The sequence below is a fragment of the Bufo bufo genome, chromosome 6 (assembly GCF_905171765.1).
Source record: "Bufo bufo chromosome 6, aBufBuf1.1, whole genome shotgun sequence".
NCBI classification, from domain to species: domain Eukaryota; kingdom Metazoa; phylum Chordata; class Amphibia; order Anura; family Bufonidae; genus Bufo; species Bufo bufo.
Window position 1 is genome coordinate 313614347 of NC_053394.1, and position 18170 is coordinate 313632516.

Below are 18170 nucleotides of genomic sequence, written 5' to 3' on the forward strand. Positions count from 1 at the left end.
TAGCTGCTGCCACTAGCAGGCGACACTAAGTGAAGAAAAAATTAATAAATAAAGCGTTAGCTCTTCCCACCAGCTATACTCCTCCTGCAGACGCGGAGCTAATCAGTTGGTACACAAGTATTAAAAGCAGCCAGAAAAAAACAACAACTGAAGGTAACTCATTGAACCAGAGAAAACTCTAGGTGGGTCAAACCATGAAAGATGGCACTCATCCCAAAAAAACAAAACAAACAAAACAGTGAAACAAGTGGGTGGAAGCTGTGTCTCCCAATGAACGTAGCAATAAAAGATTTTACAGGTGAGTACCAAAGATCTTGTTTTCTTGCTCGTGTCATGGGGAGACATTCCAAAGCAGTCCCAGAGTGGGAAAATGACAGCATAACTGGTAAATCTGTGAACGGGGTTCAGCAACCAGGATGTACAGTATCTACAGATGTCAAGGGAGTCATACTGTAAAATCAGGACTGACAGTTGATTTACCACCAGGCAAACACAGGCAGCCCAAAAGGGGGGAAAAGGGAGTTCACCAGAGCCCCTGGGCGAAGTACAGGGAAGGAGGATGTGGGCAGGGATTCCACTGAACTGTCAACGTTGTTGAAGAGGGGGGCGCCCTGTTATACTTACCGGTCCAACCTCTTCTGCCCACCCAAAGCAGTGTCACCTTTGCAAGCGTGCTGCTCATTGGGGAAAGAAGCTACAACGGAAATTAGGGAGAAACTTAGTGGTGAAAAGGTGACCCAAATGCTGGTGGGCGATGGCGGATTTTCGATCTACTATCCTTCCATACCTTCCAGAGGTAGGGAATGAGCAAAAAGCTAACTGCGACCATCTGTAACCTCCAAGAAAAACAGGGGCCAAAAAAAAATCATAATTTATCGCAGACCTGCCAAGCAGGTATGTCTGCCTCTTACAGACACTAAGCTATACCAGGGGTATAGATGGTGGGAGGAGCTAAAACCTTTTCACTTTGTGTTGCCTACTAGTAGCAGCAGCTATACCCACAGTCTTGTGTCCCCCAAAGTCACAAGCAAAAAATATCTTATTAAAAAGATGCAGTGGCCGGAGGGGGGTGGGGATCTGTTTGTTTTGTTAGTGTGTACGTTCTCTTACGCAAACATTGCAATAAAAAAACAACATGTGGTGGTATTTGGTGTGATACAATCAATAAAGTTGGCAAATTTTGAAAAATAATTCCCTGAAGGGGTTCCCTGTACTTCTTAGGGAAACTGTCTTTTATTCTGTCCTGTGAGAGAACGACGGCTTAGGCTACTTTCACACTAGCGTTCAGGTGTCCGCTCGTGAGCTCCGTTTGAAGGCTCTCAAAAGCGGCCCCGAAGGCATCCGTACTGCCCCAATGCATTCTGAGTGGATGCGGATCCGCTCAGAATGCATCAGTCTGGCAGCGTTCAGCCTCCGCTCTGCTAAGCAGGCGGACACCCGAACGCTGCTTGCAGCGTTCGGGTGTCCGCCTGGCCGCACGGAGGCAAACGGATCCGTCCAGACTTACAATGTAAGTCAATGGGGACGGATCCGTTTGAAGATGACACAATATGGCTCAATTTTCAAACGGATCCGTCCCCATTGACTTTCAATGTAAAGTCTGGACGGATCCGTCTGAACTACTTTCACACTTAGAATTTTTTCTAAACTATAATGCAGACGGATCCGTTCTGAACGGATCCAAACATCTGCATTATAGGAGAGGATCCATCTGTGCAGACACCAGATGGATCCTCTCTGATCGCAAGTGTGAAAGTAGCCTTAGTTAAGACTTAGGCCCCTTGCAGACAAGCGTGAGCGCATTAGGTCCGGATGCATTCAGGAAAACTCGCACCATTTCACAAGTCCATTCAGTTTAGTATGCGATCGCGTTCAGTTTTTATCTCGTGGGTGCACGCGTGAAAAACGCAGAATATAGAACATGATGCGATTTTCACGCAACACACAAGTGATGCGTGAAAACCAACGCTCATGTACACAGCCCCATTGAAATGATTGGGTCCAGATTCCGTGCAGGCGCAATGCGTTCGCATCACTCATTGCACCCGCGCGGAATACTCGCTTGTGTGAAAGGGGCCTTAGGACCCAAGCGGAAGTGCTTGCAGCCTGTTTGTGTGCTGTGGAGATGAATGGATAAGTCTTAACTAAGTTGGATGCGTGCCCTTCTCTTCCTGGTCCGCTACATAATAGTAGCAGCTGAAAAAGAAGAGAAGGGCACACATCCGACTGGGACACAAGCAGAAGAGCTTGCAGCCTGTGTAAATGCGGCAGAGATGGCAGCATCGGTGGTGTGATTTCCTAGAAAGCTCAGAAAACCCCTGTAATTCACTACAATTATTATAATCCAATAGTGTTGCCATTAGATACAATGTTGTCTTTTTTTTATTTGACTATATGTGAATAGTGTTCTTACGGTGTTCTACAGAAGGCACATTCTGCTTGGTTTTACTAGAAATATATGCTGACCTGTAAATGTACTATACACTGATACATGGTCTCACCAAATGTTTGAATTCAGCAGATAGGCTGCCATTGTTAGATTCCTCCATGTTCATCACCTTTGTGTTTGTACCAAGAATGTTGAATTTGCGAGAACTAAGAAACAACAAAAAGGCTCATTTACAATCATGCAGAGGAAAATGTTAAACTGCACAGCTTGAAACACCAACTGCAAAAACGCCTCCAAATAGGTAATGAAGAATTTCTGCATGTTCATTTTAATTAGGAGAGGGGAATAAGCTTATTTCCTAGGGAAGAATGGATGTTAGTACATATGACAGGATGCATCATACACGTTACAGTTGGATTGGCCAACAATCTAAGGCTACTTTCACACTCGCGTTTGGTGCGGATCCGTCATGGATCTGCACAGACGGATCCGTTCAGATAATACAACCGTCTGCATCCGTTCAGAACGGATCAGTTTCTATTATCTTTAACATAAACAGGACGGATGCGTCTTGAACACCATTGAAGGTCAAATGGAGGACGGATCGGTTTTCTATTGTGCCAGATTGTGTCATAGAAAACGGATCCATCCCCATTGGCAGCGTTTTGGTGTCCGCCTCCAAAGCGGAATGGAGACGGAACGGAGGCAAACTGAGCGGATCCTTTTCCTTTCAGAATGCATTAGGGCAAAACTGATCCGCTTTGGACCGCTTGTGAGATCCCTGAACGGATCTCACAAACGGAAAGCCAAAACGCCAGTGTGAAAGTAGCCTAATGTGTATGGGTGAGGCCTGAAGGACATCTGGGCATAGAATGACTGCTCTGTGGGGACAACATACATAACAAAATAATATTTTTAGCACGCAATATATATGTATATATCAAACACAAATATCCTTCTTACCCTCTAAGTGCAGCAACATCCCCAGAATCCCTATAGAATACAAAAACATTTAGACATGTTTAGAAGGGACAGACCACAATTCTAAGTATATTTCACAGTAATAATTCATACATAAGGCTGTAATCATACTGTTAATGTGCTTTTTACATGCTCATGTCAAAGCAATAGCAGTACTATAAAAATATATATAAAAAAAGCAAGTAATGATTATGATGGTAATCAACTGTTACGTCAAAGTCGGGAAGGAAAGCAGAGTCAAAACATGCAATGTACAGTACTAAAGGCATATGTTTAAATGTTAAGTAATTTTCACATAAATTTGCATAAATCATCTGATTATAAGAAACTTTATAATATATCTTAACATAGAAAAAATAGCTCTATTTGCAGTTATCAACTTTTTTAGCCCCTTCTTCCCTTACCACCGCTCACAGAAGTCTATGGACAGGGAAAGGGGAATTAGTTGGCAGTCTGTCTGAAGTGAGAGAATGTTAGTTATGAAAGGAGGTAGACTAAAAGAGTCATTTTCTCTTACAAGACGCATTACTAAGTTTGTTATATTCACATATATATTACTAATTTATACAAAGTTGTGTAAAATAGTGGCTAGTAAAAAGTAATTTCAGTTGTAGAAGCTTCTAACATATCAGAAATGGTCAATAATGGGGGTATGGGTGTTGGAACCTCACACAATAGCTAGAAGGATGGGCCTGCAGAGCGCCTTTCCATTCGTTTTTGCTTGGGATAGGTGAACAAAGACCTGAATCTTAGGCAAGTCTATGGTATATTTTCACCTCTCAGCCAGGTCATGGTGCTCAACAGAGTGCTACAGCCCTGGTCTTTCTTGCTATTAGTGGAGGTCTCAAAATCCAACCCCTAGTGGTGTCAGAAGTTTTTCTACATAAGTTTCATAAATTTACTTACTTATCAATGCAGACTTTGATTTTCAGCTGGTAATTAAGTTCAGGAAACTTGACAAGAAGCCTGCAAACAGAGGCATGACACAATGTAACCTGTCTACACGACAACATCCACAGACTATTACCCAAAAAACATAGGACAAAGCCTAGAATGGAGTTTATGTGTATATTTCTTATGGTCAAATAACATTTTATTTATTAACCTTTTAAAGAACAAGCTAATTTTGGGGGAAATGATTTTCCCTCGTTGCCTTCAAAGAGTCATAACTTGTTTATTTTTCAGGGTTTTTTTTTTTTGCAAGAAAAGTTGTATTTTTTGAAGGAACCATTTGAGGTTTATATAATGTACTGTAAAAAAAAGAAAAAAAAGATTTGTGTGGTGGAAAATGATTCCAAATGTGGGTTCCATTTTAACAGTGTACACAAATAAAAAATGAAGTTAACTTTTTTTCTGTGAATCTAGTTTTTGCTGTTTACTAATTTAGAAAAAAGTAAAACATTTTTAATTAAATTTATTTCACCATTTTCTATCACCCATAATAATTTTTCTACCAATGGAGGTGTGTGGCAGCTTGTTTTTTGAGGAATGAGCTTTAGTTTTTATTGATACTATTTTTGTGTACATGTGACTAATTGCCCCCCCCCCCCCCCCCTTTGGGTTCATCATACATGGCAAATAAAATATCTTAATATTGCAGGCCCCTGGCTGCCATAGTAACTAATCAGTACTCCATTTTTCTCCTTGGGAAACAAAAACAGATGCCACTTGTATACTGGAACTATGTCAATAGAGTGAACCTGTATCCACCTATAACACAAATTCAGATGATTACCTGAACTGAGTCCATGAAGAGGACACTTTAAAATGTCTCAGAGGCGTAAAATGTCTCAGTGTTGTGCTCAGAGTCGTTCAGATCCTCCATATGTATAATGTCTTGTTGTGATGACACCCAAAGTGCTCTTGTTGGAGGATCTTGCAATCTCTACAAATGTGGTATGGCTAAGTGCATGGCCATGATGAAATGGTGTAAAAGACCCTTGTTTAAAGACAAGGGCATATGCATCATCATGGATAACAAGACCAGTTCTGGACTACTGGTAATACTGGTTCAGCACAATGTATTGCCTAATGGGAATATCTCATTCCATCTTCTAAGTTGTGTTGGGGAGGGGAGCACCGCCACCAGATATGAAGCATCATACTCACATGACTACCATCCCCAAATAGATGTGAGACCATAGGGAAGATATGAATAAGTCTTACTTTAAATATGTTTTTAGATTGTTTTCCACGGATAACCTATCCTCAGGATAGGTCATCAGTCTCTGACCAGTGGGGGTCCAACATCTAGGACTCCCACCGATCAGCTGTTTGAGGAGGCTGTGATACACCAGTGAAAAGGCTTCTTCAAACATGTTATCGTCTGGGGTGCCACGAACCAATACTCATGAGCTATCTCATGGATAGGGTCGTCAGTATAAAACACTAGAAAAAACCCTAGTAACAGACTATGCATTCTGTTACATCAGTACATGCTTGCCAATATACTGGAGGTCATTACCTGACTTTGGTAGTGAACTGTACTCCCGTTTTGATTACCAAGGGCCGGTCTGGGTGCATTGGCATGCAAGGCTGTCTTTCCACTACAAAAGCACTGGGAAAAAAATACATAAAAATCAATGTTATAACCAATAATTAATAAATCAAAAAACTTCCTAAATAAAGCAGCCATACACACACACAATTTAATACAGTAAAATTCCTCGTATCTATGGGACCAGATGGACTATTGAACAAAAGTAAAGATAGATTTGAATTGTAAAGCGATGCAGAATACGGTAGCGCTATATAAATAATAATTATTATTATTATAGCAAGAGGGCAGGACCTTGTGATTCATGGGCAGATATAACCTGTTCGAAGTCTATGAACCAACGATTAAGTTCACTGTGTCGAGGAGATGAGATTCTTTGACAGTAAGGAGCACAAGTGAAAATACACAGATTTTTTTCAACACACAGTTGAGAAGATTTATCAATACTGGTGTATAGGAAAACTGGCGTAGTTGCCCATAGCAAAATGTGGAAAAAAGCTCTGAGAAATAAAAAGTGGAATCTGATTGGTTGCTATGGACAACTAAGCCAGTTTCCCCTATACCAGTTTTGAGAAATCTCCCCCAGTATGTCTTCGCTGTTCTTAGAGACTGTATTCTGTGCCGTGTACGACAAAGAGATTTACGAGACCAGATGAATTCACTCCTTCGAATGTTCACCTCTCATTTTTTTTTTTTTTTTTTTTTTTTTTCCCCCCTTCTTCTTTTGCCCTTTGAGCTCAGCATTAATAGCTACAACATTTTTCAAGAGATGCAAGGACAGAGGAAGTCACCTTACAGGGTATAACTCATCCAATACAATTATAAATTGCTGCTGTCATGTACCTGTAGTTGAAGCAAAGCACTTGCATCACCTTGCATTCACAATGTCCTTAAAGGGACACTTCCGTTTAAAATGTTTATCACATAAAAGCTTCTTTACTATAAGACCTGGTTTTCTAGATATCATTTCTTGTAGTCACTCCATGTATGCTACTTTCTGTCCTGACCCTGTAGTGACCCAATTACAGCATCACAAAATTATACTAACCAATGCAATGCTTTTCTGCGAGCATTCTTTCTAGGCCTGCCAAGAGATTGATCAAGCCGTCATACTGTTATCCCAATTCTAAGGCTACTATTATCACGAGGATTACCCTTGAGATAATACCTTACCCCAACAGCAGCAGTAAACTGACAATGGATATATATATATGGCTTATCACTGATGCTGACTGCTACAGGATAACATTTTGTATTCAATTTTCAATGGCATTGTACTGCTGAAAAAGAAAAACTTAAAAACAAAAAAACAAACCCTTTAACATCGTCTAGGCTAAAGGTACTAATTAGATATTGTATTTAGGGTTTATTTTAAAATCCAATATTTCATACCATACCCCCATGGGTTTAGGCACCTGAGATTTGATCAATGGTTATATGGTGTTAAAGGGGTATTCCTATCTGAGACAATGGGGGCATATCACTAGGATATGTCCCTATTGTCTGGTAGGTAGGTATGGGTCCCACACCTATAATCGAGAACGGAGTGGGGAAGGTGGTGGCTGGAGGACCCCGAGTCCGGCCACCGCCAAGCTCTCTCCCTATAGAAGTGAAAGTTAGCGACCCACGCTTGCGCAGCCACCGCTCCCATTCATTCCTATGTTGTTGTTTTTTTTTTCTAAGGTATATGTCAAACGGGGGCATAAAATGTTATGTGAACCTACTCTTACTCTCCAGCGTATGCATCTAATTGGGAACAGTTTAGCAGACTGGGAGGCCCAAGCCTCGACCAAAATTATTTCCTAATGGGATTAGGGTGATTTGACTGACAATGGTATGGTACTCACTGACTATTCTTTTGCCAACAATGTTTTTGTTTATTTTTTGAAAAATAAAAAATAAAAAAATGGTGACCAGCAGCTATCCAGTGTGAGAACACTGGCCAACAGAATCTGTATCTCAGCTAAACCACAGTAAGGGTCCATTCACACGTTCGTAAGTGTTTTGCGGATACGCAAAACACAGACACCTGCAATGTGCGATCCGCAATTTGCGGACCGCACATCACAGACACTATAATAGAAAATGTCTATTATGACTATTTTTTTTCAGGAACGGAATTGCGGATCCCGAAAAAACTGATCCCGAAAAAAACGGATGTGGATCCCGCGGATGCGGATCCGTTCCAGCCCCAATGAAAGTGAATGGGTCCGCAAATTGTGGAACGAATGCGGACCCAAATTACAGACATGTGAATGGAGCCTTAGGATTATAGATGGAGTTGGGCTTTAATGCTCTATGTAAACCAACATTACTTATTACAGCTATTTCTGTTTAATTATTGGAACAGTTATTAATGCAGCCATTTAGCTGGTATTACTGAGCAACAATCCAATGAATTCTTGCACATTAACCCTGTCAACAGCCTATGGCATTACAACAACACCCATCCCCACTATACTAAAGAATGTAATGTGATACAAAAAAGGGAAGTACTGATGGTGGTTCTCAGTAATGACAGTTAGGATTGCTTCACCGGTCAGTTTATTCCAGCCTTCATACATTCCACTTTCTGCATACAATGATGGAAATAATATGATTCTGGACAAAGAAGAATTAGGGTCGAGAATTAGTATAAGAACGGTGTGTGTTCTAATACAGCGTATAGTCTGCCGCAGTATGAGTAACCTTTAGTGATGTGTAGTCCCAAAGACATGTCCTCATTGATCTTATGGAAGCCTGTACAACTTGGCATTGCAGGGTAATGTGGTGAGGAGGCATCCAGCTTGCATTGTGTGAAATTATCATCTTCCCACTGCCTCCTATAGTACACAGCAGGCTAGTGTAAATGTCCTGATAGACTGTATGCTACAGCACCTATGCTTACAGTATATAGGGAAAGATGTGTGTGTTTTTTGTATGTACAGTAAATAGAAGAAATGATAAAAGTAGAAAACAAAACATGAAAAGTAAGTCTTTTAAGGTATATGGTGATTTAGTATTTAGAACCTCATTTACACTTTGCTTTTTAACTAAAGGTCCCAAGCATCAACCAAATAATCACTAACATGGGTTCGTAGGATTATGTGCCGATGTAAAGGTGCCACCGATTACCTGATGAACAATCGTCTGCTAAATCTAACAGTGTAAAATGACCTTAAAAAGGGTTCTCCAGGAATTAAAATACTTAAATATTACTTATTATAAATATATTCCCAAATATCTTTCATAATGGCTCATTTTTTCTAGAGAGCAATCCGGGTAAATAAAATCCTTGCCATCCTATTAGTACACACAATGCCTTTCCTATACACACAGCAAGACAAATTACTTCAGAACACTGAGTTAAAGGAGCTGCTTCATCCTCCTCTCTGCTCTATTTGTCATGGATTATGATCCTAAATACAGATAAGATAAGATCTTTAGCTGAATCTCTGTGGGAATGGAGTTCATGAGGAGACCTGAAGTACAGAGAGGAGAGCGCATGTGTGAAGTGTCTATTACCACAGCAACACTTTATCACAATCTGTCCTGGTTATCCTCTCTGTACTTCATGTCTCCTCATGAACTCCATTACCACAGGGATTCAGCTAAAGTTCTTAACAGCTTCATTCAGGATCATATGGAGTTGAAGAGGAGATCTGAAGAACAGAGAGGACGGACAGGACTCTACATACAAGTGCTGCTGCTCATTAGCCATATCCCCACCCTTCTCTCTGTACTTCATGTCTCCTCATGAACTTCATTCCTACAAAGATTCACCTGAAGATCTTGTCAGCTGTATTCAGGATCATTATCCCTGACAAACCGAGCAGAGAGGAGGATGAGGCAGCTCTATAGCACGGTGCAGTGAAGTAACTTGTCCTGCTGTGTGATTAGGACAGGTTCTGTGTGTACTAAAAGGACAGTGGCCATTTTATTTCTCCTAATGATTGTTCCCTAGACAAAACGAGCCATTATAACCAATTAAAAGGTATTTGGGAATATATTTATAATAAAGAAATTAAGTATTTTCATTTTCTTAATTCCCAGAGAACCTCTTTAAGGTACCATGGGAGAGCAGCCAGGAGCCCCACTCTCCCTGTAGAAGTCATCATTACATTACACAAGAGGGTGGTGCGCTTGCATTTCTAGGTACCTTCTTTTCTCTAGCACCAGATTTCCATTAATCAACAGACTAGAGGACTTGTCACAATGTTAAGAAACCCACTATGACAGCTCCTCTGTTCTACCAGCTGACCAAGTACAGGCAGCAGATAAACAGGATTTACTTCTGTTTAGAGTTTTATTGGCGTTTCAGTCGAGCTTTCCAGTATTTTTGGCAGCAAGAATAGCATAGTCTACTTCTACTCTGAAGAACCACACTCACAAAGACCATATCTCTTTTTTCCTTTAATACAGAAGCTGTGTGAGAAATACACCGGTTGCTGCGAGCCTGGCTTCCTGGTGATCTAGCCAAAGATAGCCATGTAGCATTACATAACAGCCATTCAAGTGGATGCCCGACCAAACAATGCATTGTACGTCACAAGTCAAAAAACAGATCAGTCCCATAATCTGCAAGACCACTATTATATAGCAGCAGGTCACAAACCTCTTCATGAGATTTCTAAATAATTCCACAATCCTTTCCTCTAGCATGGGACGGTGCTGAATGATGGGGTCTCCCTTGTAGGAAACTTTTTGCTGCAATTCCTCAAGCTTCTTTATCTGCTGCCGGGTCTGCAACTGAGACTCGGCCAGAGACGTAATCCTGCAAGAAAAAGAAAAGTTTACGTCCACCAACACATGGAAAGAAGAAGATAGGATGTCATGTACGTACAAGGTAAAATCTTGATCAAATAAATAATTTTTTTACTCTTTCACATACCATCTGAAGAAACTACACTGCAACATTAGAAGCCTACGTCATAAAAACATACGCTCTAGTCAACTTCTGCATTACTAGATTGTAAGCTCATCACCTTTCTTCTAATTTACAGGATAGTTCTTGTCATCACATTCACCAGAATTTACAAATAAAAAATAAAATAACTGAGTAACTGATAACTTAAAATCTACAAAAACAAACAAACCTTAAAAGGGGTTAATCTGGGATCAGAAAAACATGCCTGGCTTCTTTCAACAAACAGCACCACACCTGTCCACAGCTTGTATGTGATAATGCAGCTCAGGTCCATTTACTTCAATGGAGGTGAGCACTAATACCAGAGACAACCCATTGACAGAGGAGGTGCTATTTTGGGGAAAAAAGCAGCCATGTTTCTATAATCCTGGGCAACCACTTAAGCAGCCAGGCTTCTCACCAGTTCTCCAGTCGATCAAGACAAATATTTGGAGGTCCACCAATGCATGCAATCTGTTGTCTCCTTTTCCAGTCTGCCAGCTCCTCGTCTGTTAAAGTCTTCTGGACATATTCCATGGCAGACAGGAGACCAGCCAGGTCACTGATTATAGTCTGCAATAAATAATACAATAATAAACAATTAAAAGTTAGTAATTCATTTTGTGTGTTGTTGTTTTTTTTAAGCACTGCTCCACTAGGAAACAGCCGTAACCTAAAAGCACAGGTTAGCACCTAAAATCAGTCAATGGTAGCCTAAAACCCACCAGCTGCTTTGGCCCCGACACCATGCTTTACACTGCAAATGGTTTATCTGCTTAGATTGGCTGCCATGTGAAAGTATAAGCAAAGCACAAGCTCTTCAGGTCAGTCAGTGGATGGGGTGCAAATCTACATTACTGTAAACTAGAATGACTATAAACCAACTACTACACCAATGAGAAAAAAAAAGAAAAACAAGTGTCAAAGAGGAGGAGCCCCAAAAGCCTCAAGACAAAGGTGATGATTTTGATTTGCAATCTTATTTACAGACAGAATCCACTTGAATGGGACTGAGCTGCTGTGAACTACAATGCCAGGCACAGCCACTACCAGATGTATGGCAATCTGCTGCAGTAAATAAGGGGGTGTAACACTTGCTGGAGGCTGCTGAGATGCCTGGAGTCATACCCCTACAGATCAGATGACACTAGGGCTGAAACGATTACTCAATTGAGTCTAGTAATTAGACACAAAAAGAAATCCCTTCATTTGTGTCATGTGACCACGGAGCGGGAGTTAAGCACTTGTTATTACTTACCGCTCCGTTGTCACCCACCGGCCTGTACCGTGCTGCACTGGATCCTGACACATCGCGTGACGATGCTGAGTGACGTCAGGATCCAGTGCAGCGCGCGAAGAGGAAGGAGCTGTGGAGTGGCGTCCCTACAGGAGAGGTATGTATTTTATTTCACTGGCGCTGGGGACATGGCACTGAAGGGGGACAGCTGGCAATGAATGGCATGGGGGGACATGGAGGGGCTGCTCTGATGGCACTGGGGGACATGGAGGGGCTGCTTTGATGGCACTGGGGGACATGGAGGGGCTGCTCTGATGGCACTGGGGGAGTGCTGCACTTGGGCTGATCGCACAGGGGGGAACAAAGGGTGTTGGGGACTGATGGCAGGGGGTCTGATGACTTTTTATAAAGGAAAACAATCTATTAATTCATTTTTACTTATTAGATTACTCGATTAATCGTAAAAAATAATCAATAGAATACTCGTTTACTGAAATAATTGGTTTCTGCAGGTTCACATATCAGGAATTTGAGACTCTGGCATATATGAAACATCTAAAGCGGTTGCTAACATACTATAAAAAGATTATCACGAGTAATATTTCAGAGTCTGAATTATTTTGTAGGCATCTAAATATTATCATATGATAATGAATGATAGAATTATTACCCTTCGCAACTGGTCCAATGCAGTCAACATCTGTTCCAGCTGTGCCATCTTTTGCCGCGTCACGGACTGGCTGTTACCATTCAGATCTGAAAGGTCTATGATATAAGAAGAACAAGTGCTTAATATATGTCAGGGGTTAAAGGGGTTGTCCAACAAAAATCTTTCTACGTTTTCAAACTAGGACCTGGATCTGAATACTTTTGTAACTGCATGGAATTCAACATTTAGTATAACTACAGAGGTATTCAATAAAATGTATCTGTATAGTGCCACCTGCTGTTTGTTTTTTTCCTTATTTCTTGTCTTTCTTACCGAGATGGCCGCACATGCTCAGTTTTATCCTCTCCTGAGCTGTGATAGGGAGAGAGCTACAGAAAAAAGACACCTCCCTGAGAAAGGACACTCCCATTGAGCTGCCAGCTTGATATAAATCTAGCAGAGCAATTGAAGCAATGAATAGGGAGATATCTGGATCCATGTGAGGTTGAGGTACAGGACTGGTTCTAGCTTTGTTAGAGATTGTCATGTACTACATGATGTCTGATTCTCATTTTGTACATTAATCATGGGATAACCTCAAAAGAGCCAATTAAAATACAAAAGCCTTGCTAGTAGAGTGAGAATCACATAGGGCACACTGGGAACATTTATATTATGTGATGTTATACTTTTTAAAGTGTTTATTTAAGAAAAAGAACTAAAGGGGACGAATCTATATCCGCATAAAAGAGAGACATCTTGTTTCTCCAAGTTATGACAATAATCCCCACCAGTAGAATACAGAGTCGGGCAAACCAAGTGATCTTGTAGGAGGTAAGCTTGTCCTTGTTTACTTCAGATATAAAAGGATCTTTCTTTCATTTGATATTGTTGGTCTTCTAAAGACAATCCAAACTTCATACAGCTACAAGTCTTGGAGAAACAATGCAGGCTTACATACCGCACTATTCAGACACATCAACTGCCTGAATTCCTATACCATTAAAGGGCACTAAACCTAGAACAGCAAATACTGTACTTTCTTATCTATCAAAGAAAAGAACTGTCCATCTTCTGGCTCCCTCCACATGCAGCTAAAATATTGAATGGGATATAGCTGAAAACACCTCCCAACCAGGCAGAAAATAACTTCAAACACTTTTAGGGTCTCATTTTGTAATACATCTTGTACACTCCATGCTACACACTACAACATACGAGCACAGACCGCATTGACTCACCACTTTGGCTTTTTAAAGTCTTATAGTTGAAATCAAAGTCATCCTGAAGATTCTCTACAACTTTCATTTTCTGTTCCAGATCCTGGGAAAAAGAAGAGGGAAAAGGCTTAGCAGGAAGAGCCGCATGATGTATGGAATACAACATGACACTACACACAACCAGTACCTGGACCTTCTTCCTCACATCCTGCAGGTGCTGCTCCAACATCTGCTGCTTTTCTGTCACGACAGTTGCAGTAGGGTGAGACGCTGGACCTCCTTGCTGAAAAAGATAACACATTTGGATTGTTCTGGAAGTTCTTTTATTAAAGGGGTTTTTCGAGATTTTGATACTGATGACCTATGCTCAGGATTGGTCATCAGCAGTGGCGTACATAAAGTAGTAAGGGCCCCATAGCGAGGATCAAACCAGGCCCCCCACACAGGACAGAAGGGTTTCCGCCTATACCCCTTTCAAAGATACTTTGGCAATTTTTTCCACGGCCTCATTTGCTGAAAGTTGTTTCTTTAGAGGGGAGAGTCCTGACCAAATTTTCACCACCAGTAGAAGAGGGGATGATCCCAACTGGGCCCCCTCTTGCCCTGGGCCCAATAGCAGTCACATGATCTGCCACTATGGTAGTTGTGCCCCTGATCATCAGTGTCTGATTGTTGGGGTCCAACATCCAGAACCCCTGTCAATCAGCTGTTTGAGAAGGCAGTGGCACTCAAGCGAGCGCCGGGGCCTTCTCTCAGCTTTTCCTAGGCCAGTGATGACACGTTCATGTGTCCAATGGCCTAGGAGCAGCTCAGCCCTATTCAAGCGAATGGGGCTGAGAGCAACACCAAGCACAGCCGCTATACAATGTACGGCACTGTGCTTGGTGAGCACGGAGAAGGCTGCAGCGCTCACAGGAGCGACAGTGCCTTCTCAAACAGCTGATCGCCAGGGATCCCGGGTGTCGGACCCCCACCGTTAAGATACTAATGACCTATCCTATAACTAAATAATGTATAAGCAATCACTGATTTTGTATCATTCAAAGTTCAGATGACTTGCGTTGCTATCTATATGTACACTTATACACACAATGCTATCAATCACTGATAACTCCTCCTTCCTGAACAGATAGTTCCACATAGGAGATGGAAAAAGCTAAGATATAAATTATAGGCATTACCAAATCTTTTCCCACAAAGATATATATCAATCTGCTTGGCTTCTCCTGCTCTATAACATGGTGCTCTTAGATTGCCTTGCATTTTGTGGTGACAGGTGTTCTGTAAAACCTCCTCAATCATCTATGGGGCAGTGCACATGTCAATGCTGGAACTTTCTGTGCAATGTACTGTTGTCCTATCAATAGCACAGATAATGAGACAATGGTGGGCCCATGAACAGACTTCAGCATCGCAGTAGAGTAGGAAGTAATTTTTTTTTGTAAATGTTTTAAATTGAAAAGCCTAGATAAGGCTATATTATAAATTAAAAATCCCTAAACAGATGTCAAAGTTAAATAAAAATGTAAATGTTTCTCCCCTGGCATTCTTGGCACCACAGCTCTGATCCTCCGCTCTAAGGCTACAAAGGTGACAGAGGTATACAGCACATGGGAACTGAATCAATGTGCTCAGCAATCTGTGCACATTGACTGGCTGCAGTGGTCATGTGCTTTTCTACCTCTGTCACATCAGCAGTCTTGTATACAAACACAGAGGAGGACCATAGTTGCGGAGCTCAGAATAGCAGGGGGGAAACAAGTGACTTTATGATGTTTTTTTTTAATTTTTATAACATTTAGGGTTTTTTCACACAAGTAAGTTTTCCATCCAGTTGTGATGTGCGTAGTGAACGCATAGCATCTGTACTGAATCCTGACCCATTCAACTCAAAGGGTCTGTGTAGATGAGTGTAGTTTCTCATTCATTTCTATGTTCAGGAAAAAAATGCAGCATGTACTATATTGTGCATTTTTCAAGCAGCCCTGGCTCCGTAGAAATGAATTGCATTTGCATTGCGGATGCTATGCGCTTTTTACTGATGGTTGCTAGGAGAAGTACATTGTTATTCTTCAGTTTTTTTTCAAGCACATGAAAAACATGCAATCTGGATACAAACCGGACGGAAACAAACAAACATTGAATGCAAATCGTAGACAAAACTGATTGAACTTGCGTTCAAAACCATCAGTTTTGTTCCTGAACAGATCCTGACACAATCTGTATCACTTGTGCGAAAGAGGCCTTACAAGCATGGGTCAAATTTTTATTCAAACCTTTTAACTGATCAGCCCAAAACCTGTTTATTCAAGCAGAAAAGGACAATACTGCTTTATACAATTCCAGCTTGGGCTGTGTGGCTGGGAGGCTTTTTTGGAGGATAAAATCATGCTATCGACACAATTTTAGGCCTATTGCACACGACCATATGGTTTGTGTTTTTCAGTTGTTTTTTTGTTGCAGCAGTGTTTCCGTTCGGTTTCCGTTTGTGATGCGTTTTTTGCGGATCGCAAACGGAAGCATAGAACAATGTTTAAACAGCAAGTACGTTAAAAAATTGGGCTGGACAAACCATTTTCAATAGATGGTTCCGCAAAAACCGAACGGATACGGAAGACATCAGGTTTTTTTTGCGGAACCATGGATTGTTATTTGCGGGCAATAAGTTCTGTCTTTCAGTGGAACGGAAATACGGAAAAACTGAATACATTCAGTTTTTTTTCCCGGAACCATTGAAATGAATGGTTCCACATATGGACCGCAAACACGGAACGAAAAAAAAAAACAAAACGTTTGTGTGCAAGAGGATTTTCAGCAATGCAAACGTGTAATACAGTACCAACAAAGTGAATGACATTTGATAAGACTTTAATGGAGTGGTTAAACAGAAAATCTGCAATAATGACCGCATAATAACTACACAATAAATAGTGCGGATTTGAGTGTGTTTTTTATGTAGGTTTGGGGTGGATCTCAGACGGATTTTCTGCATACAGATACACACTGTGTACACCCTAAAGATAGTTTAAATGGGACAATTCAGCAGGCGATTGTCAGGAAAGAACCATTCCTTCCCGGCAATGGCCTGCTCGACAGTGGAGGAGAGCACTGCATTTACATGCAGCGATCTGCCAGGAGAAGAGTTTGCCAAATAACCCCCAAAAGGCAGCCAACCTCTTTAAAGCTAAACTTAGTTGCGCCACTAAGAGGTTAAATGCACAAAGAACTTGTCACATTGAACATGGTGTCTGAGCTGCAGGCAGCATGTTATAGAGCAGGAGGAGCTGAGCAGACTGATATATAATTTAGTGAGAAAAGATTCAGTATAACTTGTATTTCATTCATTTATATTCCTGTTCATTCTGAGCTTTGAGGTCAAGGAGGCGGACCTATGAGTGATTGACAGCTCTGTATACAGTCATAGAGGGAAAGCTGTCTGTCACTGACAGTACCACATGCTGGACTTCAAAGCCCAGAATGAACACCAATTTCAATGACTGATATACAAGTTATACTGAATCTTTTCCATTAAAACTAAATATCAATCTGCTCAGCTCCTCCTGCTCTATAACATGGTGCCGGAAGCTTACATTGCATTTTCATGATGACAGGTTCCCTGTAAAGGGCAGGGGTGTGGAATTCCTATCGCCTGACGCCCGGGACATGCAGTTCCGGGCGCCGGGCAAGTAGTTTGAACAGTTGTTTAGCCCTGTGCGGGCAAGTAGCAGGGACATATCGGTTGGGCAGTAATAGGAGCGGTCATATGCTTGCCGCGAGCTGACCGCTCCTACATCTATGTCAGCCTGCCCCTGCATCGTCGGCTCAGTTCAGTCACAGCACACAATAGCAGAGACGCTGGCAGCAGGGAGGGGAGGGACTTGGGAGGAGTGTAATCTGATCCTAGAGTGGAAGCTGCTTCTGCCAGCCCCTCCCCTCCCCACCCACAAACCAATCAGAGCTGAGGCAAGGCAAGCACTAGCAGCTCTGAGCCGTCGTCTGTACAGGGAGTTAGAATAGAAATGAATCGAATGAGTCACAAGTTAAAAGAATCTGAAGATCCGATTAGTTTAGTGAATTCATTGAGTTAAAAGGGCCGTGAGTCAGACTCTAGAACAGGTTACACTGAGGCTGTCAGCAGTGATAAGATTAAGGGACAGGAGCAGAGAGATAAGAAAAGTGAGAGATGACACAGTTTAGATTACGGGGTAAATTAACCCTTTAGGATCAAATTGGCTTCTAAGGAGATATATATGTTATATGTTCTGGAATGTGTTGGATAACACTGACAGCATTATGTCAGTGTTATCCAATA

General features: G+C 41.5%; 1 protein-coding gene across 3 annotated transcripts in view; it reads right to left on the reverse strand.

The window, feature by feature from the left end:
* The window catches only part of STAT3 (signal transducer and activator of transcription 3), a 111183-nt gene that overhangs the window by 18685 nt on the left and 74328 nt on the right, over positions 1–18170 (reverse strand). For all 3 annotated transcript variants that reach the window (XM_040434719.1, XM_040434718.1, XM_040434716.1), the window contains exons 5-13: positions 14046–14141; positions 13880–13961; positions 12660–12754; positions 11174–11325; positions 10462–10620; positions 5835–5927; positions 4277–4336; positions 3353–3382; positions 2502–2595 (exon numbers count right to left, since the gene is read on the reverse strand). In XM_040434719.1, coding sequence (XP_040290653.1) covers positions 2502–2595; positions 3353–3382; positions 4277–4336; positions 5835–5927; positions 10462–10620; positions 11174–11325; positions 12660–12754; positions 13880–13961; positions 14046–14141 — 861 coding nt within the window. The remainder of the gene's footprint in view (positions 1–2501; positions 2596–3352; positions 3383–4276; positions 4337–5834; positions 5928–10461; positions 10621–11173; positions 11326–12659; positions 12755–13879; positions 13962–14045; positions 14142–18170) is intronic.